Source organism: Poeciliopsis prolifica, unplaced genomic scaffold (assembly GCF_027474105.1).
Source record: "Poeciliopsis prolifica strain line A6 unplaced genomic scaffold, Auburn_PproV2 SCAFFOLD051, whole genome shotgun sequence".
In the NCBI taxonomy this organism is placed as follows: Eukaryota; Metazoa; Chordata; class Actinopteri; order Cyprinodontiformes; family Poeciliidae; genus Poeciliopsis; species Poeciliopsis prolifica.
The window spans coordinates 2,256,967-2,283,587 of record NW_026562426.1 but is presented as its reverse complement, the minus strand read 5'-3'; the positions used below and the strand labels follow the sequence as shown (position 1 = coordinate 2,283,587).

General features: G+C 41.0%; 1 protein-coding gene across 3 annotated transcripts; it reads right to left on the bottom strand.

Moving 5' to 3' along the window:
• Window positions 1–315: 315 nt before the first annotated feature.
• rtn3 (reticulon 3) lies at window positions 316–26,233 on the bottom strand. 3 transcript variants are annotated; one of them, XM_055058743.1, is made up of 9 exons: window positions 25,933–26,233; window positions 19,305–19,352; window positions 12,430–15,126; window positions 7,514–7,721; window positions 7,131–7,269; window positions 5,107–5,176; window positions 4,829–4,875; window positions 3,664–3,722; window positions 316–3,232 (listed from the first exon to the last, which is right to left on the bottom strand). In XM_055058743.1, exons 1-9 carry the CDS (start codon window positions 26,015–26,017, stop codon window positions 3,184–3,186), a joined length of 3,402 nt encoding a protein of 1,133 aa, XP_054914718.1. In that variant the 5' UTR covers window positions 26,018–26,233; the 3' UTR covers window positions 316–3,183. The 3 variants fall into 3 exon arrangements, with proteins under 3 accessions (XP_054914718.1, XP_054914719.1, XP_054914720.1); XM_055058744.1 differs by lacking the exon at window positions 12,430–15,126 and having other exon boundaries at window positions 25,933–26,229; XM_055058745.1 differs by lacking the exons at window positions 12,430–15,126; window positions 19,305–19,352 and having other exon boundaries at window positions 25,933–26,227.
• Between the last annotated feature and the right edge of the window lie 388 nt (window positions 26,234–26,621).

Genomic DNA, 26,621 nt, shown 5'->3' with positions numbered 1-26,621 from the left:
TTTGACAAATCCTTTTTTCATTTTTTTCCCCTGGATCTTTAGGTCTATTTCAGAAATCCAATCAAATGAAATATGTAAATAAAAACTCTGCAGCAAATGTTAGGCTGTTCAACTTTTTAAAGATGAAACACATGAATCCCCAGTCTGACAGGTGAACATTTCAGTTCTCAACTCATTTTAAGCAGCAGTATAAATGTGAATGTGGCTTTTTATAATTCCAGCTTCAGAAATAAAAATCTTAAGTCCTCTTTCCCACTGAACAGATTTCAGGAGGTAGAGAATCCAAAGAGGTGAACAGATCCACAAAGAGCCGCAGACCTTTGAGTTGATTTTATTAATTATTTCACTTTGACATCAGTACAGAGACCACAAACATTTTTGCAGTTTTTTTTTTATTCCTGCAACATCTGTCCAAAAGCTTCATAAACTGGAACCAAAGTCATAACTGCTACAAAACCGAGTCGTTAGATCACAAAGTCCAAATACCAATTAGAGCTCAAGCCAAACGAGTCAGGAAGCAGAGTTCAGATCATTCCTGCCACTCTCTCCCATCACATAAACACACAAACAGGAAAAGGAGGGAGAATAAAACATGCTATGAGAAACTAGATTGAATTTCCTCTGCATCATATCCTACACACTAAAGAACTACACTCACTCTGTGATGTTCACCCTGGCAGCACCCTGACACCACCTGGATCGCTAAGAGGCTCAAACTGTACGACATTCAAATGAGCCAAGTGAATATTAATGGCTCGGCTGACATGGCCTCTGATGTCATCAGGCATGCAGATTCAATTTTAAAAATAAGACTTCCTGTACGTTTCCTTCGCTCCAGCTTCAACTTGAAACTGCTGATGACTTCTAAGGTTTATTAGGAAATCAGTGATTGGATGTTTCCTGGAGGACCCAGCGTTAATATTCATAGGCACTAGCTATAGCAAGAAAGACTGAAAAGATCTCTATTTTTATTTCATATTTTTATTGGCCATAATATTCATTTTAATCCATTCACTAGAACTAAAGTAAAAAAAAAATCTGAACAGCCAGACGTGAGAATTATTTTGTTTGGTAGTCTTGATTTCTTAAATCCTAAGTCCATAAAAGAAACATATGGTAAATATGTCCTGGAAACTAAATAACTTTCTAAAAAAAAACCCAAAACAAACGTAGCTTTATCTCTGATGACATTCAGTGTGCCTCCTGTGGGACAGAAGCGGCAGACACGAAGCGGTCGGTCGGCGAACTCTGACCTGTGCGGGTGAATCACACCGAGGTCATGCATAGGAGGGAGAGAGTTCAGCAGCCGTGTTGGAGCAGTGTCCATTCAGTACGCAGGGGAGACATGCAGACAGGACAGGACAGGACAGGTACAGGTGTGGCGTCGACTCACTATTCACATTTCTGTCCCTTAAAGTAACAGGAAGGTTGGACTGCAGGGGCCAACACGTCACTAATGTTTTAAATCAGGTTCAAAAGAACACCACAGAAACGATCACAAGTAGTAACCTTATTAAACAAAAGTCAGGATCAACAATATATTACAGGCTATTTAAGGGAGGGATGAAAACCTGTTCCAGCTTACGCTATGACATGCACTGTGGCTGTCAAAAAAACCCCAAAACAGAAGAGTTCTACAACAACCATTTCAGAAAGTGTTTCTATCATCTCCAGCTACTTTACTTAAAATTACACCTTCTAAAATAACAACGCTGATCTCATCTTACTTCCTCCTAGGTCAGAGGAACATTGTATGGAGTGTAAAATGTGTCAACATTATAACCTCTGCTTTTGAAGAGTAGATTTTAAAAAAAAGGGGGAAAAAAGGAAAAAATTAGAGAAATGATCACAGCACAAACTTCATTTTCACTTTTACATTCAATTTTAATTTCAGCCATTATTTTCCAGATGACAGCCTCCTTTGGCCTGTTGTCTAAAATTAAACTGAACAGCTTTCAAATTATTCAGATATTCTTATTTTGGCGAGACAATTCAAAGCATTCACATTTTACACTCAACACAACAGCAATCTGAGAAACCATGTGGGGATTAAAAGTTGAACACATCAGTGTGCCGCTTAACCTATCAGCTTGATTCTATAGGGGAGGACTCAAAGAACTACTGGTTAAAAAGAAGAAGCTCAGTAACACCTAACCGAAGTCTCACTAAGCCGTTATCGAGCTGGAGGGGAGTTCAAGCAGCCATCCTAGAGTTTATACAGGTAGCACTTCTAAGTAGTCATAATTAGAATCAAAATATACAAGTGAAAACAAGAGCCGAACACTTAGAGGACCGAGCAGGTGCAAAAACAGTCAAGACTACTATGATTGTAGGGGTGTGGGAGGGGTGTGTGTCTTCCTTCAGTATAAAAGCTTGGCCGATGTGTTCCACGGAGCAGAGAGCCTGTTGTTTCTCAGGGTTATTTACAAGAGCAGACGTTTTCAGAAAAACGCTTCAGAACATGATGAACTAGACCAAATTATCACAGCTGGTTCCGGGGGCTGGGGGAGCTACCTCCACCTGCCCAGGCTTCAGGGGCAGAGAAAAAAATCAGTGCATTGCAGAAAGGTTCAAACACTGCCTGTGACTGAAAAACAAACGGAAGAGTCAATCAGGAGGAGCAGAGCCAATCCCAGCTCCTGAAATGAATCCGCACAGAATGTAACATTGAGTAAACGGTGAGTACGGTGAGCCTGGCCACAGCTCCACAGAGTCTGGCTGCGTGGCCAGCTGGACACTCCTCGGTCTACCTGCAGGGAAGTGTGTGACTCCTGGGCAGACGGGTGTTGCTCGGAGGCAGCGCCCCGTCCGCCCTGACGCTCTGAACATGCTGGAACCAGGTCATAGATTCAGTCTAGTTCACTCAGGCCGGCCTTCCCCCTGCAGCTGGGAATGCTGCAGTGTCACACGACCTGCTCATAAGCAGAGGCTCTGCAGGCACGCCTCTGATTTTATGTTTGCAAGTTAAGCTGCGCAGTAGTTTTACATTGAACATTGAGTAGCTCTGAGATTTTCTATCTAGCACGTGTCTGTGTGAGTGTGTGTGTGTGAGAGGGCGTGTGTGTGTGTGTGTGTTGGGGGGGGCGGAGGTGAACACATCTGGGTTACTGAGGAGGAGCTGGGTGAGATGAAGGGTTGGTTTTTCCAGAGCGATGCAGATGAGGATGGAGATGACGTGTGGGATCATTCGGTTTTGGTGCGTTTCATTGCTCCCGGAAGTTTCTCTTGCAGTCTGGCAAAGAAAAGCAGAACAAGAATTACTCCAGATCAGATAGCATTAATGCACTATACAGAAAATACATGCTAGGCTAGTTGAACCTAATGAGATAAGACCATAAGGTAGGGGTGCACTGATCTGCTAATTCCAATTATTTTTTTTAACCTAAAAGATACTAAATATAGTGACTGAGTTGGTGACAGAGGTGTGACTATTGTAAATTGCAAATGTTCAGTCATGACCTGTGGGCAGCTGGTCAGTTCAGTTTACCGTAAAAATCTTGACGACTAAATAAACAGGAAGCAAAGCTGGGCCTCCAGTGCTGTTCAGTTGGTTTTTCCTGAATGTGTCTTCATCTGATTCCTGATGCGAGTGACGCATCATTAACAAGGACAGAGAGTACATCAGTAGGCTCTAATACAGACAAATCGTTTCCTTTCACTTACTTTGCAATTGTGTTGTTGACTTGGGTACGCACAAGATCGATGTAATGATCAATCTGGGTCTGCAAGAAAAAACAACCATCACATTTTTTTATTTAGTTTCTTGAAAAACAAACAAACAGTATGAGATCCCTCCACATGTAACTATTAAGAGTTTGATTTTCTGAAGAGAGATTCTGTAAACTACAGCCCTATATCTAGTCTTCCTTAGTAGTTGCTAATCAAGTGTGAGCATCTATCCAGTAATAACCCGTTTGAAGAGTTTAGTCATGTTTCATAGCACTGAAACAGAACCTGTGATGGTTACAAATGATACTCTCTTAGCCTCACATAGTGGACTTCTCTCTGTTCTGGTTTTGCTAGATCTGAGTGTTGTGTTTGACACAGTTGATCACAATATTCTCCTGAACATGTTGGTATGAAGGGAAAAGCACCAGACTGGTTTAAATCCCATCTGTCCCACAGATTCCAGTTTGTTCATGTGAATGAGAAATCTTCACTCTTGGGTTACCGGTGCAGCACCACAGGGCTCTGTGCTTAGATCGATTCAGGTTCATTTTATAAATAAATGGCAACTGTCCTTGCTTTAAGTATGACATATAGCTCTATGTGTAGTACTAGGCACCCTGCAGCTTTTAGATGCGTCTCTCATCAAACACACCTGAACGGCTCATTACCAGGTCTCTGTGGAGCTGAGTTACTCTTGGTGAGGGAATTCAGCCTTCTGACTCAGGCGTTTCAGACCAGGAATGGATCTAAAAGTTGCCGGTTGGTAACGCTCCGGGATTGGACCTGAACGCTCCGGGACTGGACCTGAGCGCTTCGGGACTGGACCTGAGCGCTCCCGGCAAACCCAAACTCATCATAATCTGACTGTGGCTGATGTTTTCATCCCAAGCTGACCAATAAACAGCCAGCAGCAGCAACTACAAGCATGAGCTCATTTCCCGTGATGTATGCGGCATTTCTGTGCAGACGCTAATGCCTGTGCGTTCTGACTCGAGAATGACATCATGCTCTCAGCAGCTGGACTGGGTCCACAGCGAGAGGGACGCAGAAAGCCTTCAGTGTCTGATGGAGGCTGGGAGTCATCCCGTGAGGTCACTGCTACTGCGTCTATCTGCTCTCATCTGACATGACTATAGTACGGCTTCAGGGTGGGGCTGACCTTGTTCTTCTCGTAGACTGGAGGTACAGCAAAGAGCAGGATATCCGCTGGAGAACAGAGAGAGAGTTCAACACCAAGACATTGATAGAGTTAAACATTATTCACCTGACAATGATCTAAAACTGCATTATAATGGGAATACAGTTAACCTGGTGAAACACAAACAATGTGTATGCACATATGCAAGGCCTTAAAGAGAATCAACCAGACCAAGCTCTTCAATTAAACTAATTATTGGTCATTGATGAGAGAACAGGAAAGGTTTCCATAGTGCTTACCCAGGATGAGGATGGTGATTCCATTAAAAACTGCTCCAACATAGGTCAACATCCACATGACCACAGCCAGCTGTAAACAAACAAACAACAAATGAAACATTTAGGAATCACTTTCATGTCACCTGAAGTCAGACGCTCCTTTCCTCCCACAGTGGATTTCATTTCACAGATGTCGCCTGCCGTACTCATGCTGTTCCAGGCCTTTACAAAACCATCACACAGACACTTTTTACACGAGACTTAAGCTGAATGTAAGCCACTGGTTCCACACCTCAACACGCCCAGAATCGGCTGCCTCTGGACCCGCCTGGGAGGCACAGCTGGACTGATTCCATGACTTGCTTGGAGAAAGTCACTCACGGCCATGTCGTGTGAATCTAAAAGCCAAACGCGTCTCGCTGGCTTTAAATGAATTCTTGTCATACGCCTAAATTAATAAACATAATCTGAACGAGACGGACGTTTTACCACAGAAAACCTGTTTGGGTAATAATGTTTAATCTCCAATTACTTCCACTAACTCATCAGCAGGTATGACAAAGAACTTGAAACAGGATGTTATATAATGATGATGGAAAAATGTGTTTATTTCACATGAAAGAAAAGAAATTGCAAGCAAAGAGAGGCAAAGGCCAGCTTTCCTCTGCCAATCCCAGGCAGACCATGTTAGCTGGGAGGAGTGTGGGATGTGTCAGATACCTGAACTGAATCACCTGAAGGTGAGAGCGCCTCTCCCAACAGACGGCTTCTGGTTTACAAAGCCGATCTACTCATCAACTGAGGTGGAGCTGGGAATGTGGATGAACCAGTGATTCATCAGCAGTTTCACCCACCGAGTGTCTGTAAGACCCTGCTTGGCTTGAAGCGGAGTACGATTGATACAAATTCAGGCTCACTGCAGTAGATCTGCACAGTTCACGCAGAACGTCTTGTCTCAGAGGTTAAAGGTCACAGATAATGTTAGAAGCAGTAACACCATGATCCAGTTTCCTAATGTCATGCAGCCCTCCTTGAAAGTATGTAATTACTGGACTGCAGACAATGGCTGCTTTCAGGTGTTACAGTTTGAATTGACAAAACCTGACTAAAGTATACTGTAAAATACAAGAATGTAAAATTTTTTCTTATTTCCCCACATCTTTCCAAAAATGTAGTTAAGTTTCAATTTATTGAACCTGGTGTACTAAAATAATAAAATATACAAAGAAAAGATGTTATCACCATGTTCCAATTACAAATGTGCAGAATAGGACTCAATATTGTCAGAATGTTGGAAATATGATTTTGCAATTGTGGGGTGGGAATAGGACATGTTAAGCCAAGTTAATGTGTTAATGGTCATGATAAGTCATTCAAAATCCTGGTGGAGGCGAATGCAAACGCCTGATTGAGCCATGGAGCCGTCGCCCCTCATCCATCACCCAATCAGAGGAGACGTCAGAGTCTCATTGAGGAACACGCTGAAGAAGTGTGGCTACGCAGGCTGTATGTTGTGGAAATTGTAGACAGTGATTTCACAGCAGAGCAAAACTTTTTATGGAGAAGTGTCAGTTTCTTTTTGAAGTTAAGAAAATTTAGCTTTGCAAGTTACCAGACAAGATCTAGCAAAAAAAATAAATAAATAAAAATAATGTGGTGCTTATTAAATGAATTTCTAGATGAGTTTCATTCAGCTTTGGATCTGGACACCAACACTACTATATAGAATATAAAAGCGCTAAAGTGTGCATCTCCACATCACTGTAACACAAACAGTCATATTCACAATGACATGTAACATCAAGAACAGCTCAACTGAACCTGTTATCCACCATAACAGTCATCCTCGTCCTTGGAGATTTTGTTTTTGACGCAAAACCTATTCCAGTAAAATGAACTCTTGCTGAGTAACTATAAAAAGGCTGCCCCTGTGAGACTGGCCTTGATGAGACAGAAGGGAAATGGATGTCTAAAAAATGATAGGGAAACGGACAGAACCCAGGATGACAGTGGGCAGTAGAGCTGCTGCTGCTGCTGCTGTTCACCTTTAGAGAATCCACAAGGTCCTCAACCAAAAACAGGCGGCTCATCTGCTTCAGGGCTCGGTTGATGTGGGTCAGACTGGTGTCCACGTGCTTGCGGAACGTCTCGGGAGGAATGGTGACATCCTTCTCTATCAGCTCTCTGCGGAAAAATTGGGAGGAGGAAAGAAAATGAGACCACAAAATGAGGCTGAGTGTTCAAGCAGAAAAGCAACAGATATCCAGAAATAACCAGCCAGTGGTGGGAAGGGTTTACACATGATGGCACGTTTAGCCCAAAAGCCTTGAACACAACTACTAAAAAAGGCATGTTTTGATGAACATGTTAATAGAGGCAGCAAATATGAGAAAATAGAGAAAATCTCAACAGAAGTTTTTGGTCTTACCTGAATGGGTGTCCCTCAGTAGACTTCTGCACAGCCTGGACCACAGACTTGTAGATGCGAAAGGTGATGGTGACACAGAGCAGGGCGAGCAGCATGTAGGAAATCACGCTGATGACGCTGAAGGCTGCCAGCGAGAGCAGCAGAAGCAGGGACAGGCCGAACACCACACCCGACTTCTTGGGGTCCCGCCAGTGGATCAGGTCATTAACTGTAGGAAAGTAACAGGTGGGGAGGAGGGGAGGGGTGTTAAACACTTTATGGTGTGACCTACTGCCCTAAACCTAAATATTAAAGGAGAGCTGTCCTGATCTGCTCTAAAACATCACATGGGGATCTTGGTAAATACATTTTGACTAAAATCAATATCAAATGCCTGACCAGTTCACACCCGTTTATATACTGTGTTGATTATGTGAAAACCTTGTGAGAAATGCAGCCGACCAAGATTTGAAACTCAAAGTGTATGTAAAATTACCCTTCAGTTACCCTAAACAAAAGCGTTACGCTAACCTTAACATACCATTATATTATTCTAAGAAAACCTCTATAGTACTCTAAACATGCCACTATATTAACATAAAGATACCACTATATCACCCTAAACACACCGCTACATTACCCTAAACATACCATTATTTTGACCTTACCCATGTGGTAATGTTGATCTCATAAATCTGAATTTTCTCCAACAATCCAAGTGTTTTTCACCCCACACAATGTTCTGAGTGAAGAAGCTGTATTGGCTGCTGCTCCTCCAGTCTGTGTCACATGACCTGCCCTGGCCCCCCATGTAAACTCAGTAACAGCTACATTCCACTAATTCAATTCTTTAAATCGAGTATGTACAGAACTACCTAGATTCACATGGAGATGTTTCAAGCAGATGTAAGAGTCATATCAAAACAAAAAGCAGGGATGCTGGTGTTAGCGCAGCTTTTGTGTAAAAACATTGCCACCAGAAGCAATAAGTGAGTTTATTAAAAATTGTAGGTGTGTGTTTTAAGTCACATAAATCTTTAGGAAAAATAAATAATTGAGTTGTGAACGCTTCAGGCGATGTGGTGTCAGAGTTGGAGCAGTATACCGAAGCTGCCGAAACTCATGAATGTCTCTACTGAGTTAGGACGGACAGCCTCAGTACTAACATGTAACAATGATGATGAGGTGTAATGTGTTATTTCATTGGGGGTTGTTATAAGCAAATCTCTAATAGGTAGAAAAGAATGTCTGATTTTCACACCCTGAATATTTTGCCACTATTCAGTTCTAATTTGCAACAGCAGGAGGGATTGTGTTCATGTAAGACCAGTCAGAAAAAACAAACAAACTTGAACTGTCTTTTTGCTGCTTAAATCTGCCCATCCCCTGGTGAAATTCAGATAAAGGTTATCTGAATTTCTCTGTATTCTAGTCTAACAACTCTCCACCCATGAAAGGGGTGGTGGTGTTTGAACCAGAGGTAAGTACACTCTGTATGACAAATACTGGCATCATGACCATGTTCCAAAATTATCATCTGCAGCCCAGAAGAGCTAAGGAGAGGAACATTGCTATTGATGTCTGGCTTGTGTTTAGAATAGAATAGAATATACTTTATTGATCCCCAATGGGAAATTGTTTATTCCTCGACAAGCTACTCCATCTAAGGTGTTAAATATTAATACAAATATAATCATAAGAGATAAAGTTGATACATTATTAGGCATACATGCATGTATGCCTAATAATGTAAGTAATACATTTGTGTGTTTACACACTTGGTGAGCAGTCCTACATGTAAAGGCTTTCCCTTTCAGTCACTCCTTCCCTGAATGTGGGGGAAAATTGTTTTAGACAAGGTTCTGTGGATGGTAGTAGAGAAACCACAAGGCCCAATGTCACTGGGGCTCCATGCAGCGATCTAAATCCTCAATCCCCTCCACCAAACCCCCCCCACCCCGCCTTCTGTCAGCCATATTATTCAGAACATTTCAGGAGTTTAGGCAGATTGTTGCAGCTTGGTACTGTGTGCATCTGAATAGAATACAGAACTCTAAGCTCTTCAGGACAACCAGTGGGATTTCGACAACAAATTAGGACACCAACTTTAAAAACTAATAAAGCCCCGGCACACGAAGTCCAGGTTCCTTTTAGTGTAGGATCTATGATGAGACAGAAAACTGAATCTGTACTGACATGAATTCACCAGAATTAACTTCATCAGTCTCTGAAATGAGAGTGGATAAATCATAACAGTAGTTAATAGATGAGGTTTAGTTTTTTCTGCTCTTTTTTCAAGTGAACCAAGTAAAGAAGCCCCTTTATGAGATTTATGTGTTTTTAAGGTTTCTGAAAGGTCTAAATGCTAAAACCAGAGTGTGCAGCAGCAGCTCTTAACTTTAGCCTCAGAGGAGAGAAGCTGCTAATCATCACCGTATTAATGTGATTTTAAAACAGATGATTATCCTAAAATGTGACTGAAGAACTTCAGACTGAATTAACCTCTTGGAAAAAAAACTGCCTTCAAGAAAAATAAAATTTACTTAAAAAAAGAAAATAAAAGAAAAAAAAAAGAAGTCACATTTACATTTTGTCAGGGAACAACAATGAAAAGGTTTTCTTCAGCCGGTACTGTAGGGGTTACGGGTCTCCTCCCAGCATGCTCTGCTCTGTGTACCCACAGGGAAGCAGTCCAGGTTCTTTGATCCTTATTCTTCTTTCCCTCTCACCCTCACACTGCTGAGGCACAGCGGCCTACTTTCACAAGAGTTCTCTTAAATATAGAAACTCACATAAACATCGCTGCGGCCCTCTGTGTAATAAAAACGGAGTCAAAATCAACCACATACACAATGGGAAAAATGACCATCTCTCTGCCGCCTCCTGCCAGTACTGACTGCAGGTTTGCTTTTGCAGGATTTTTTGAGATTCACTCATTTCAAAGTAGCATTTCAAAGAATTTTTACTGATTCATTCGATTGTCTATTGGATGGAGATTAGATAACAGATGGTTCGCATTGACGTAACAATCAATCAGACTGCATTGTGGCTCTGGATCACTTCGCTTCTTCGCCATTTCACGTCGCTATTTCACAACAATCTTTTCACAATGTCACTGTTTCCATTATAAACCTATAGACAAACCATTTTCTGCCAAATAGAGTTGGGAGACCTGGCCCATAAAAATTTGTGCAATATGTACTTTTTTGTACTGATCGGTTTCAATTCTTCTTTCAGATCTTCAGCTTGCTCTGTTGTGTGATAATATTGACAGCAGTGAACTGAATGCAAACTGGACGGTTTTGGTCAATGCAGTTATCACCTGTAAAAATGGATATAATCAAATCCTTGAACTATAACAATGACAACATAAAACCCAGCACCAGCACCCAAAGCTGCTGTTCCTCTACAAAACTTGGAAAAAACAGAAGACCCAAAATCCTGAAGCTCGGCTACAGATGACATCTCCTTTATCTACTGCTCCCTGACTGCAGGCGGCCCCGCCCACAGATGCATGCTGGGTGAGCTCTTGGGTTGCACGTTTCGTCCCCTGAATGTCAGGATTACCGTCTGTATACCAGCTGGTGTGCGTGTGTGTCTGTAGGAAGAATGAATATAACATTTACTACCGTCAAATATTTTGTGTGAAAACTGGGCTGATCTGAGTAACCATGGAAACAAATGCATGTCAAACCGCTCTCACGCTGATGAAACAGACATGCAGCAAACAAGATCCAACTAAAGGAGTTGGCAGCGTCCATCACCTTAGATGGCATCTTGTTGAAACCCAAGTATAAAATGACGGCACCAAAATAACTTTGCACCAGGGCGGCTAGCTGGCAAGCTGCGCTCTTCACTTTGATTTTCTGCATCGTGTGTCCGCTCTAAGTGTGCTGTGGCCAGAAACCTGACCTGGGGATTGACTGTTCTGTGTGACGTTCAGGGTTCTGGACAAACACTGGGCCACCATATTTACGCCCTAACTCGCCGTCTGGTGGGGAACCACTGACTAGCTCAAAGGACAGAGGGCAGGGGAGGGTCACCGGCTCAACTTTCTGAGGATCATATGCAGCTTTGAACTACGGCTGCTTGCAAGTTAAGCCCGTCACATCAGCCTTTTTAATTTAAATATTTGTGTGGATACTGATTTAATAATGAATACAAAAGAAAATACACATGCTTTTCTACAGTCTAGGTGAGTAAGTGTAATACTGTGTACTACTCTAAATAACTTTAGTAGTAAGTTCAGTTTTTATACTTTTGATTGGTATCTTGTTATGTGGAAATAGCTTTTTGTATAGAACAACTACAGCTTACTAAATGCACTAAAATTGTCTAACAAATGCATTCCTGCACTGTGGTCTTTGGAGCTGCACAAGTACAGTCATGAAGGGTTGCTTAACAGTCTGGGCCCTGTTCATGCTAGCTTGTTAGCATGATGTTCATGGAATATGTTGTCAATTAAACAGCTTCAATAAAAAAAAAAAAAAAAAAAAGTGTTTTATCTCCAATAGGTTTTCATCAAAATGAATACTTATATTTACTGTGTAGTCAACCAGTGCAGTAAATGTTTATTGCATTTACACACAAAAACATTTTTTTAACCCAACTGCAAACGTTCAACATGAAACAGTGAGTATAACGTTTCACATCAAATCTTATGGAGGAATTTTTCTGCCACAACTCGGCGCACATTCAGTCTGAAAGCAGGATTTTATGTCTTGTCTTTCTTCTTTTACAAGAAAGACAAGGTCCTCTTTTGTTTCAATATGTTTTTTATAAAACATATTTAAAAAAATCGAATATTCAAATTCTATATGCGAGTGTGGGTCTGTCAAAGCACATGTTAAACTAAGCAGAGAATTCCTGTTTGAGCGTCCCACTGTGGGAAGTGCATGGGGTTAGCAGGCCTACTGCCCAGAGGGAAGGAATGTTACCTGATAAGTGGGTTAGTATTGCTGTCAAGACATGCTCTGCAAGATGGTAGGCTTCAGCTACCCATTCGTCAATAGCTTCCACATCACTGGAATACATGCCGTCAGACGCACGGTTGGTTTGGGAACAAGGAGGTTTGGAGTCTGATGGTTGTGTGAGGCTAAAATCTGACTTTGGCTGATTCGTCTCAGAGACTTTATGCTGAGGATTCACAGTCTCCTCCTTTTCCTCTTGGCTGTTGCCCAGATCTTTGAGAGCACTGATTGTAAGGTGTTCTTGTTCAAAATCCATAACCAAGCTTGGAGAAGTCTTGGGGAGAGGAGAAGTCTTGAGAGGCTCAAGCTCCTGGTGGACACTGTCAGCTTCCTCATCCTGCTTTGATTTCAGACACTCTCTCATGAACTCCACAAAACTATCCATAGGCTCAGAAGGTGGGCAGCCACCGTCAGTTCTGTTTTTCATCTCATTTATGTTGTGACCAGTTTCAGGGTTATGCTGAATGTGTGAAGCTGATTTCTGAGATGGGAGCATGTTGTCATTTTCCACATTTTCTGAATTAGTGGTCTTCTTATTGACCGCCTGTTCAGCAGTGCTGCTCACGGTCTTGCTCTGGAAACAGGAATATGGGTTTTCAGGATAATCTTCTAAAGATGGCTGACTATCCGATTTGGGGATGTCATCACCATTCAGTGAAATGGCGCTGTCTAGATCCTGTTTGTCTTCAGCATCATCAGTGTGAGCTGGATCAGACAGAAAACGTTCCTTTGCATTGTTGAACTTCTTAACATCAGTGCGATCCAGGGAAGAGCTGATATCAAAGTCATAATCAAACGACTGTCTATCATAGATGTCATCCTGCATGAAACTGGACATAGGAGGAGGAGTGGGTTTTATGTACGCCTCTTCTGCTGTTGAACTGCGATTTTCATTGACTGCAGGTTCATTGGAAGGAGCTGATTCTTTTGACGATGGATCAGTCATTGGGGGTTTGAACAGAATTTCCTGGGTTTCATCTGACCAATCATCATCATTGTCTGGAAAATCCACTTCTTCATTTTCAACAACAAATGGGGACTTTTCATTGACAATTTCATTTGACATGGTGTGGGACTGGTCAGGTTGCAGGTCCGCTGAGTCCGCTGGATTGGGACAGACCTCTGATTTTAAGGTAGATGCTTTATTGTCTTTTTCAGAGCTAGAGTTGAGGATCTTGTGTTTTGGGGAGTATTCAGACTCAGAGTCCACAGGTGAAGAAGGAGGCGAGTAGCCTTCCATGAACTCTGTTTCTAACGGCCGTGCCCTGGGGCCTGTGTTTTCAGCACTCTGTGGGTCTGGTTCAGAGGGGTTTGGGGGTCCTGTGTCTGGGCTTTTTACTACCTCATAGTCATCATCTTCCTCTGCCTCAAGTTCCATCTCCTCTTCACTATAATTGGGCTCATCAGTCTCAATCACATTTATGGTTGGAACCTGCATTAGCTTTCTCTCAAGCCTTGGTGGAGGAGTCTCTTTCTCTTCAGTGGAAAGATCAGCAGTGTTGCAGGGAGGGGTTGTGGTGTCATCATTAGAACTTTGAGCCAAAGACTGAGATGGAGCAGACTCACATTCAGCTATATGATCTTCAATTACCGTATCATCGGACTCTCCTGAACTGTCACCTTCATTTGCTTCTGGCTGTTCCAATTCGCCAGCCCAAATTGCTTTTTTCTCATCAGAAACATTCTGATGAACATCAGGTAAAACTGTGGGGGATGATGAAGGAGATGTGGGACCAAACTCTGCAGGAGGTGCAGGTGAAGCTGTAATCACCAAATCTAGATTAGATGGATCCTCCACACTTGATTTTTCTTGATGATCCCACATGTAAGCTGTTGGCAAAAAGTTAACGTCAAACTCTTCAACCTCTGTTTTTTTGGGTTCCCCTTCAAGCTGATCGTTTTGTTTTGGAACTTCAACAGGATGATCCATGAAAGCATCAGGAACAACAGCAAAAGCAGCAGGCATATCCCCGTCGATCCCCTTCACTGAGACTGTGTTAGTGCTTTTAATTAAACCAACAGTATCAAAATCTGGTACTGGAGGTAAGTGTGTCTTCATCCATTGCTCTGTCTCTTCAAAGTCAACAACTTGCTTTAGGTCTCCCAGGATTTCAAATGGTGACTCTGGTGATTCCTGATCAACAGAATGTTCTGCTTTCTGAGGTGTCTGTATAATCTTTTCAGGAGGAAGTTTGGGAACTTCAGCTGGAGATTTGGGACCCACAACTGCAGATTTGAGGGACTCTGCTGTAGATTTAGAGCCTTCAGTGGGAGATATGGACCCCTCGGGTGTAAATTTTGACCGTTTGGTGGGCGATTGGGGCCCCTCGGTTACAGACTTGGGTCCATCAGGTACAGCTTTGGAACCTTCAGTGGAAAATTTGAGCACTTCAGGTGCAGATTTCTCCTGATGTCGGTCCCTGAAATGAGTGAACGTTCCATTGCCTCTAAAATCAGGTTCTTTCTTTTTGGCTGCAAGAGCTTCTAGTGCCTTAATGCGTTCTGAAACAGGAGACACCTTTATTGGAGAATCCTGTTGTCCATCTGTTGGAGATGTGTCACTACTGTAACTACTGGGTGAGAAGGAGCCTGGTTGGGAAGAAAAGCGTAGCGATGTAGCTACACCTTCAGTGGACTTGTCAGAACTCTGGACCCCTCTCTTGTCTGCATTGTTATGAAGAGGTGGTAGTGAAAAGGACAAAAGTGGGGAGATTGAGTCACTACCACTAAGTTTCCATGCACTTCTATTACTATTAGGCTATGCCTTAAGGTAGCAGCCCAAGCATTCATGCATTGCATCATGAAAATGTGAGAAAAAAATGTCATAGTGATGGTTCTTTCAATCTTGCATGCTTCTCTTAATTACTTAGGATCTAAACTAAGCATCATGAAGCAGTCAATCTGGAAACTTATCAGATCTGTCCAGAGCAAAAGAAGGCAAAGGAAATAAATCTCACTAATGAACAGTGTAGCTATGCAATTATTTGCAGCAAATGTATGTAGCTGGATACAGTATATAGTTGCAGGCTGGAACAGTTTCTTTTTGACTGTGTTTTGACTTTTCTTTAGCTTTGCTATGTAGTTAAAACAGAATGTAAAAACCAAAGTTATACTCAGGCATCCTCTGCCATACAGGGACTCAAAACATTAACAATGGCATGTTTAACCTTTTAATCCATTTGCAAATATTAAATCTATTTACATTCATAAATAAAGTGTCATCCTGTCTAGAATAATGTGTAGATTTTATTTATGACGGCTCTGGCGCAAAATGTTTCATTTCTGCTGAATATACACAATGCAAATCATTTAGCAGCATAACACAATATAACTAGGTTCTAAAAGACGATCACTGAAATCTATCCAGTCAGCCATTCCAAAGAAATCCCTGTAAGCATGTTTGTCTTTATGAGTTGATTTGTGACACCATATCACAACTTTCAACCAGTCCAATTTTTAAATGACTTCATCCTCAGGTTAAAGATAGTGGGAGTGACAAATGTGAGTGTGAGGTCCGATTTATATCCTAAGCCTTAATCCAATTAAATATCAAATACTGATAATCCAGCAAATGTATTTTAATACAGATCAAATACAATCAAACTTATATTACTGTTGAGTTTTATGCAATTGTAATAGAATACAGCCATGTTCAGTCCATTTACATTGTGCCAAACAGTAAAAAAGGAAACTTCATACCAACATCAACCCAAGTCAGATGGGATAAACAGAAAGTCAGTGACTGATTTGCTAAGCTGGCAACTCTTTAGCTGTCAGACATACGTCATCTTTAGTTTCCTATTTACTTTCCTGAGGAAACTATGATATAGGGGCGGTGCATTAGTTATATACAAAAGGGCTGACGGTATTTTATTTGATTATGTTTGGGACCGGATTAGCAGATAGAAATAAACCAGGTCAAAGAGCAACTGTTTTGTAAAAATAAAGTATGTAGCACAATTAGCAATGCTGAGGAGATTTGGGGTCCTTGGTTTGTAACATTTAAATGTGGCTTTAAATGTTGACCAATTGCACAGCACAAACATTAACTACCCGTGTATGGTCAGACATGGAGCACAACTGACTGCTTCACTTTGTCTTGAATTGGACCACCACCTCCTCTGCCTCACAATACAATGCCTTGTTCAAACTAGGCCACAAGCACAGACTTTCCATCTGACCGACAGTGTTGTGGTCTTTGGCTCTGTACTTGTAAACACATTCCCAAACAGTTAGTCCTGTGACAATACATTCATAGCACTAGAGCTATTCAACCAATGATAGTAATGATGATGTTAATAATGGCAAGTCAGGATTTTCTTCAGAAATAAGGTTGAGCAGAATCACTGAGTAATTGGGCACATTAACAAGGTGACTAGTTCATCAACTGTAAGTATATTTAAGAGTAAAGAAAGCCTTTATCTACCTCCAGATTAACACAGACAAAAATATTTTCATCTCCATTGGTGGAAGATTAAAATCAGCCAATACTGATATGCTTATAGCCAGAGAAAACTCTGGTTACTTCAGCTTATCCTATGTTCAAAATGAACTTTAAACTGTTGGAACTGTAATGAATTATTTTAGCTGTTTGGTTTTTTGAACTGAGGTTCTGTGACTTTATTGTCAGTAACCGTCCCTTACCTGTATATACATAATATAATATTCAGCTTTTAGGGGGTGACATAAATGTTGAGATCTGGGAGCTAACAAGCCAGTTAGACATATTCAGTCAGTTTTAGCCGAATTTAGTTTAAAAAAAATTTTTTAAAGCTCAAAAAGAAAGTTTTCACATTAACAGGAGCAGAAACAATTTCACTGCTAGATCAACCAGTGATCAGTTTGTTCAGGTTCTGCCAAGAACAACATAAACTTTTGAACTTTCCATCAGCTGTGCTGCAGCACTGAAGATGGTGTCAAGTCAGCAGTGCGTCTCCTGAGCTTCTTAACTTCAACCACTCTGAAGTTCGTGCAAATTTTCTAAGATAGTTAAGGGAACCATTACCGATTTCTTCAGAAGACAGAAAAGAAAAGAAAAAAAATAGAATCAGGACCAACCCTTTAAAACCATGACATGCATTAATACTACGCCTGTATGCCAAAAGATGTGTGTAAAGAAAATGTTGCAAACTAGACTAACACTTTCTGTTATGCAGCGTTACTTTTTGGGCAGGACACAAACTCAGATCCCATGATGCATAATGCTGAAGCATTTAACTAGCTACTCAAAAATCTAAAAGTTTTAGTTATTCCAATTTTTCTCAAAGAATTCCATCTTTTCTAAATGGAAGAATTTACACTCCCTGATTAAATGATTAGACTAATTAAACAATATAGATTTCTCCTGGTGATTGTGACCAAACGGTCTTTACAAAAGCTATAATGTGTTGAAACACTGCAGCTACATCCCTGAAAGGACCTGGTGAAGTTGACCGACTGCAAGTTGTCCCATCTACTTGTTTTGATGTTGCTTTACCCATACATGATAGGAAAATATCAAAATAGGTTGTTTGATATTCAAACTGGCCCATTTACATTTGGCCATATGACTGGTTCACATTGCTGTTCCCAAGCCACATAATCATGTCAAAACTTTATTTCTGAAATACTTCTTGGTTTTTAAAATCAATAAAATTCAACAAGATGGTGCCTTTCTGGAGTGCTTTCCACAGCTTTACTATGGCTTAAAAAACATGGCAGCTCTAGAATGACGACAATCCACAGGTCAAAAAGAGGCTGTAAAACAAAATAAAGCAGAACTATACAAAGAAAACCTGCTTTGAATGTTTTATGGTTTAAGACATGCACAAACCCTACTGAGCCATAAGCAACTACGAGGATGCAACATGAGTGAGGAGCAACAGGCAATGGAAGGCCCGGACCACTAGGTGGTGGATGATATCTCCAGTGCCACTCGTCCTCTGGAGACACAGCTGATGCTGGGGGAGGGGGATTCAGATACTAGGGCAGCTGGCAGGTAGAACCAACCTCCCGGGACACAAACCTGATCTACTTTTAGGTTTCTGCACACAATGTGAACTTGAACTTCTATGCTTTCTTAAAATAAGGTAGCAATCTTGGGATTATCCTGAACTTGCAGTCAGTGATGCTGACCTAAATAATGCCTGCTAGCAGCTGGTAAACTGTAATGGATTAGGATCCTGGCATCACAAGAAGCCAAGTTTTCCAGGTGTAATGCTCAGGGTCTAAAGACTGGAGTTAGGTGAGCTAAAGTAAATGGTGAGCCATCAGTTGGACAGAGAAGGTAATGCTGCTGGTTTGAAAAAAAAATTGTTTAAAGACATGTTATAAAGATAAAGTTATTTAAAAGACATAAATGTCTTTAAAGGCTTTTTGGTAGAGCTACTGCAGCTCAGGACACAGCCATGCATAGATGCACATCTTGCAAGCCCAAAAATAAACAGCCAATGAAACCTGTCAAAGGTCGAGCTGGCTGTTTTGGGCACTAGCCGGGAAGGTTACATATCTAGTTGCAACAGAGGAGAGACGCTGCAAAAATGACCAGAGCTGCAAGTCCCAGAAAAGTTGGAGAAACATCGTTATCTGGTCAACTAGAGTTAAGCGTCAGCAGTGCTGGAAACATAGGTGAAAAACCAGAAAGAGGGGCTGGTAAGGACTAGTTGAGGTAAGGAAGCAGCTGTGGCCAGGGTGGAAGCCGCTATTTTTAACCAACTGTTTTGGGGCATTTTTACACACAGCCTTGCGAGCAGGAGAGGGGCACTAGATAGAAGGATGGAGAGCAGTAAAGCAACAGGCCAGCAAAAGAAAACAATATCGAGGAATAGAGCAGGTGAGCAGCATTAAAGAATCCATACACTTGCCTTGAGGAGACTGAATGAGAGATACAGGCGAAGAGGAAAGAAAGGAATCTGAAAAGATGGGGAAAAAAGGACAGAAGAATGATCATAATAGAAGAAAAGAATTTGTTGCTGCTGAAACCCACCCAAATAAAGACATTCAAATCAAGAGGGAGAAGTTAACTTATTCAAAGTTAACTAAATGCTCTAGAACTTAAATCTAAGAGTGAAAAAGAGTAATGTTAAACAAAAACCATCCATGCATTTGTTTCTTATCTAGAGCTGTAAATGCAAAAACCAACCCTGTACATAAAAGATAAGAACAAAACCAACTGCTCTTCTTTTACAGTTTGCATCACTACTGCAAAACGCAAGACAACGTTCCTGGTGAATGTTGTCAGAATGTTGGTGGAATTCTGAGGATTCTGCATGACTTCTGAGGTGAACAGAAATTAAAATGAAAGGAAATAAGAATATTGCCATTTTTTTCCTTCAGACAAACAAGGAAAAAGTTTACAAAGCATTAGACCCAAAGCTGCAAAAACAGGAGATGCATAATGACAGATGGAAAAGCTGGAATTATGTTGAGGAGGAAAGGGAAGACAATCTTCAATAAACCTGACAATATCTAATGGATAAAAACTATAGTTTTTAATTCTGGTAAATATTGTCAGAGATCATGAAAACTACCAGCTGATGGATACTGTTATTCAACCATACAAGACATTATCCAGACTAACTATTACTGAGGCAGCCACTAATTCAGCACTTTAACACTATGCTTCCTTGCATAAAACAGTTCAATAAAGAAACCATGTGGACCATCCTGAGGAAGAAGTCCAACACCACACCTCCTGTCAATATAAAAGGAAGCCATTAGGTTTGTAGAACTTTCCTCTGTCTGAAGATTGGCAACTGTGGGAATTTTTCTCCTAAAGAGAGGGTGTGGTGTTACCCATCGTGTTGCTCAGCTCAAGTGGGAGTTGGCTGAGACCAGGCAGGTTAGGCCTGGAGCAACAACATTCCTTCAATCAAATTCAGCAAACCACTCCTTCACTTTCTACTCACAATGCAATGTCTCAACCTTACATATATGGAAAAGCAAAGACAAGCACAACTCCATTCATTATGTTTGAACCACGTCTTGCTCGTGGTGTGTCCATATACAAATGTTGTCAAGACTGACTTTTAAATTCTGATGGTCAGAAAACACATGAGACAGTGACAGGCGTCCCGTTGCTGGCTGTGAACTGCAGCATCGTGTTCTCTGACATTTCCCTGACGCCCTGCAGAGTCCAGCTGTGGATTGTCTGACAGGTTCCATCAGTTCTTGGTCGACAGTGGCTGTCATCATGGACTACTTCACTCCAATTACTAAAAGAAACCTTTTCCATACATTCTGAATAATTGTCAGACCATATGTTTGTATAATTCCCAGTGTCACAACTCTTCTAACAAGCACTTGATTTCATCTGGAGTCAACAAAAATACATCTTGCAGTTTTCACTTTGACTAGTGAGAAAAAGAAAGGAGTTTTGAATTTCTGAACAGTCAGGAAAAGCACCATCACTAAGTGGCTGGGACACTCAAGTAACACTCTTCAGAGTGAACGTTGTTGTTGAGGGGAAAATGGGTGTAAGAAGCTAAAGGAAGGAAACTTCTCTCTCACACCACATAATGTTGCCATTTAAATGATGAGCCTTCAGCACAGGAAACCTTCAGTAAAGATACAGACAATATTTTAAAACATTGAAATTTAAGCATTAGCTTTTTCTTTTTAAATTTCAAGTTGGATGATGTTGATTGGATCCTGTAAGGAAAAAAAGCGGCTTTGTTACCTCACGGTGATTTGAAAAATACATCACTTTATTTTAAATACTGGTAAATTTTTAATTCATCTTAGAAGTAGAAAGATAATTCAGAATAATCTGACATTTGTACTGCTAGATAAAAACTGAGTGTTCCTCTAATACAGTTCATGCTTTTCCCAAGTGAATGAAAAACACATTGACATAAATTTACTATGCAAAGTAATAAAACTCTTGCTGAAACTAGATTTTAGCACACCTGAGGTTTCTCTTTAAAAACCCACCATATGTATGTTTTCAAGCTAAAACTTAAACAATGACCTAGAAAGACTGGCGTTTTAGAAATGAGTGATTCACAGAATAAGGAAATATTGATTTATTATATTACAGAAGTCTAGTTTGAGGAAAGAGATGAGCAAGAACTGGGTGAAACGGACCAGATTTCTATTTCCTGCTGAGATCTGCTGGTTTACTAAACAGCACTGTTGTGTGGCAAGTCAGTTATGGAAAATTCATTTGTCACTGGGGCCTTACAGTAGGCATCCACAGCATACTGTAGAAACAAAGGGGAGAGTGAATGCAGGGTCCATCCCCTGTCGTTGCTGTAGATCCTCCATTCGGCTTTATGACCTCAGTGACATGATGCGCTCCAGCATGGACTGCAGAGAGGAGGGTCAGCTTGGCAACACATGAAGAGATGGAGGAGCTGGTTCATTAACTAGAGTAATGACCAACCAAAAAGGAAAGTAATGAGCAAGTGTGGATGGGAAGCTTTGGGAGAGATGATCAAACTGAAAGACGTAGCTCAAAAACTGAAATTGTGAACTATTATTGAAACGTTTTTTTCCACATGAACAAAGGAGAGGAGTAATTCAAGCAGGAACCGGCAATATCTAAAACATCTCAAAGTTTTACTGATACAATTTTCTTAGACGACTTATAAGATAAGGAGATTTACTAAATCTGATAAAACACAGTAATGCACTAACAGCCTATCTGATGTAATGTAGTTTGAGAAATGAGGGCCTGATTAGGAAGTGTGCCACTTCCTTGGTGGCTGCCCTCGTTGGCTCATACAGAGACTGCTGGAAATGTGAGGGCCAAGCCATCTGGTAGTTGGACTAAAACTAAACCTAGTAAAGATCACCATGAGGAACCCGTCACCGGTTGGTCAGAGTCGTACACAACACCACAGCAAGGTCTCTGGCAAAAAGAAGAGCTCTGCTATGAGCCGATACGACGTATGAGCAATGCAGAGGAGCTGATGGTGGAATTCACATCCGTTGAAGCAGATCAATAATCACTGCTGAATAAGCAGGAGGAAGCACGTGTCAAAAATTTGAAAATTGTCAAATTCACTTCTATCATTGACTTGCAGCACTGACTTGCTACGTTCTCACACTGTCACTTGTGTTGAGTCGCTGAATTAGCAGCAATCCCTCATACCGAGAATGAACATGGCGAAAAACCGTTTGCCGGCCAATTCAGCACAGGAACACTATGGTCACCAGTTGTTTTGGTTTTTTGGATGTAGCTACCAGCCCAGTCATACAGATGGCTTTTACAAACATCTGAGAGAATGGCTCGCTATCAGGAGTTCAGTGGACTCTGTTGTGCCAAGTCATAACATTTCCTCACTAACAAATATTTTACAGCCAACCTTTTGAGGTATTATAACAAAAGTGTGAACAACAGCAACTCAGCCAAGGGAGACATGTGTCAGGTCTGTTATAAAACAGGACAGTTATTCAAATAGCATGAGTGATCATGGTTGCAAAGCTCAGGCCTTCCCTTACATTAACACAAACCATCCCCTGTACAGGGCCATTTTACATGAAAATATAATGCAATAACAGAGGGGGCGGTTTTAAGAAGAAAGGGAAAAAAAAGAAAACAGGCCTGCAGGTATAGACATTCACATTCAGAGTGCAGAGCGGTAAGAGCACAGGAGGGAAAAAAACAAAGCAGCACCTTTGAACCTAATAAAAATAGCATAAGTAGAAATACTAAATGTATAGAAGGCAAAAATATATTGTGTAGCAAATTATACAACTTGAAGTTGAAGGGGTATGCATTAAAACAACAACAAAGTGATAGTTTGTCTCTCATTACAAACTGCAGAGCCCAACTACGATAATAAATAAAGAAAACTGGAACCATGGACAGAAATCTGCAGTCTGTTCTGATTATTTTGAAATCTAGAGAAAGCAGTTCATTCTTTACATGAACTGCAGACGACACTGACAGTTGTTACATATTTGTGTAACAACAATTCATACTAATCAGTAATAGAACATCCTGTTACTAAACATAAATATTAATAGCAGCAATAAGGTCCTGGCTTTGAATTCCAACCAGACTTCATGTTCTCCCAGTGTATGTATGGGTTCTCTCTGGGTACTCTGGCTTCATCACACAACCCAAAAATATGCATGCTGAGTCAGTTCATCTTAAGTTTGAGATGTCTGTCTATGTGGCTATACTGTGGACTGGTTTTCTGTGCAGGGTGTCCCCCACCCTTTGTCCAATGACAGATGAAGACAGAACAACTGAGGATCATTGTGAATTAGAATAAAATATACATTCACAAATGTCAGCACAAAACTGACTGCATGACTGTTTAGAACCAGAAAGTCTTTATTCAGTCTGTGCTGAATAAAAAATTAAATAAAAACGATTTTTTTTTTTTGTTCAACTACATAAGCTTCACCACAAGCTGATTATCTTTTCTTACTGCTTGTAGAATACTGTTTAGTCTGGTCCATTATAAAAAATAAAAAAAAAAACCTCAAAAGTCTGATTTTCTTTTCTGGTCACAATACACACACACATATATATAGTTTGGATAATTTTATTGTTTAAATCTAACATGAGAAGCATGGGGAGCAGGTGTGGATGTGCTATTAGCCTTCTGGAAGTCCATGAGGGAACGATCTTTATTTTCTGGGGAATACACAACAGACATGTCTGCTTCACTCAAGAAAAGTGAAAATGTCAGCTCTGAATATACTTTGTTTTAAATGAAGAGAAAATGGCTGTTTACATGTGCTTCTACAAGGCATGATGTCACATCTGTTCCTAATCTAAATAATGACTGAGCGGTCAGAACATATATTTTTAACACAAATTCTACTGACACTGAACACAGAGAATGAAGTAGATGAATTCTCCAAGTCACACGAATCAGTTTTAGGACCTAATCTATTGTTTTCTTACTACATCCTGACCCATTGTACCCAAATACAGACTTGTTGAAGCTAGGTTATTAGCTGCCTGTTTTCTTAAATATTTACGCTTTTTGTTGCATGTCACTTGTACTGAACCCAAATCAACGCGCTTGAGAATGAGTGTGCATACATTTTCATCGAGTTCGTGTCAAGCAGTTTTCTTTCCAATGGTTCGACGACCCTTAAAACCAAAGAAGCAAGTCATCATCATGCCACACCCTGCTGCACTGCTCTGCCATCCAAACACCGTTGAGATGAGATTCTTTCTAATGTTGAGTCCCTCTTGATCTCAGCCTCGGGGTGTGCAGTTTAAATCAGAGATCTTAGCAAATGCAAGCACAGTGATGGAGAAGCAGCCACTCCCACGGACACAATGAGCTGTCAGTCAGTGCCAGAGAAAAATACGCATCCCTTGCTTTTGGGCTCCTCTGGACGGAGTGACGTGAACCGAACTCATGTCTTATACATGGAAAACAAGATGGTAAAACATTTACTTCTTTGGGTGTCAGAACACAAATAGAAGAACCATCGATGCGCCTTTAAGAGGGCGCTCCCTTCACAGGCAGTTACTCAGTAACAATACATCTGCAGTGCAGAGCAGCGCCACAAACCTTATTCTAGAAATTGTCAAGTTATATATTAGTTAACCCACCCACCCACCAACAACTTGCATAGAGAAATATGACGCAAACGTGGAATGCCACGTGTTGGGATTCATATTCCAATTCGGCTGGCGTCGTAGAAACCAAGCGTCGAGCATTTTTTCCTCACATCTCTCCTTTTGTGTTTGATGCCAGCCTCCTTTGGAGCTGGGACCAGCAGGCTCTGCCAGCCCGCAGGTCTGGCTGTCGTAATGCAGGTCTCCATTAGCGAGAGGTAGAACGTAGTCTCCCATTAAATGGTTCACCTCGTTTTCCGCCGTAAAAGTGTTTCAAAGTGTGACATAAAAGTAACAGGACTGTGCGAGGGGTTTCCCTGTAAAAACGACTCCGGGGCGTCAAGTCCGGAGGCCGTAGCTACAGCCTGCACTGAAGATGGCGTCCGATTCAGAGCTGCGAGTAAAAGGCTATTTCGGTGCTTTAAAAAATAATCTGGAATACATGCGAGCATGTAAGATTATTTAATAGCACGCTCTGTAAAATGCACAAGGTCTTTTATTTATTGTTTTAAATGTTCCTGATTTAATTCGGACAACTTAGGCAAGTGAAGGGCACCGCATTAGCCAGTGTCTTGAAGAGAAAAACTGGAAGTTATATAGAGAAAAATCGGCTAAATCAGTGTGGGTTGATCAATCGCTAAACTAAAAACTATGTCACCGTGCCGAATATGGAACTACGAATCGGATGCTGACTTCAGCACATTAATCATATGGCGAGCACGCGTCGCGGCAGGTATGTTAACAATCACAGGTGTTCCTCACAGCACACAACCCAGCTAAAATAGACACACAGACGGATATAAGCGCTTAATGTGCTGAAGGGTCAATATTGATTTAGTGATATGCAGTTAAGTCAAAACATATGCCAGTAGACAGCTTAGCTGAATTCAAATAGCACACCTTACATTTTCAATAAGTTAAAATGCAGGAATCTAACGTATGTGTTAGTTAAGTCTTACCGGACAGTTTTGATTCTTTGGCCGCAGAATTCTGTCCATCCGTTAAACCTTGCGACGATGATATCTGGGAGGACTGAGTATCCATTTTAATGAAGCTCAACACACAAGCAGAACCGTGGCAGTGAAATGTCTGTTGTCTAAGGTGAAAAGAGAAGCTTCCTGTCCTTTTTTTAATTTTTTTTAATGTATATGTATTGTGAGCCCTGTCCCCAAGAGCGGGTCTCTGCTCCGCACCTCACCACTACGTCTGAGCTCTGAGGAAAGAGCGCAGAGTAAGAAGGAAACAAGGCAGATGAAAATTATGGAGGAGGGGTAAAAAAAAAAAAGAAGAAGAAGAAAAACATGTCGGCCGAGATGCATTCAATGTCTCCCATCAAGCTCCACTTGTCTCATGTGTTATCTTGAATATTGCGGTTTTGATGTTGTAGAGCAGAACATCGTGTGATGTTAATAATTACTGTGACTGAAAACTTGTGTATTCTTATTTGACATGCATTCTAAAACTTCTTCAGATTAACCAATGTTTTATGGAGCTCAAATTTTCGACACCAAGGAAACGCAACATAGAGAATATTCTTGAACAAGATTGTCAGCTGTAGAAGATATCCATAATAACGGGTTTTAAAATGGACAGCCTGGTCCGAATAAAATCTGTTTTGTATTTTAGACGTCAGACAGACGACAGGATA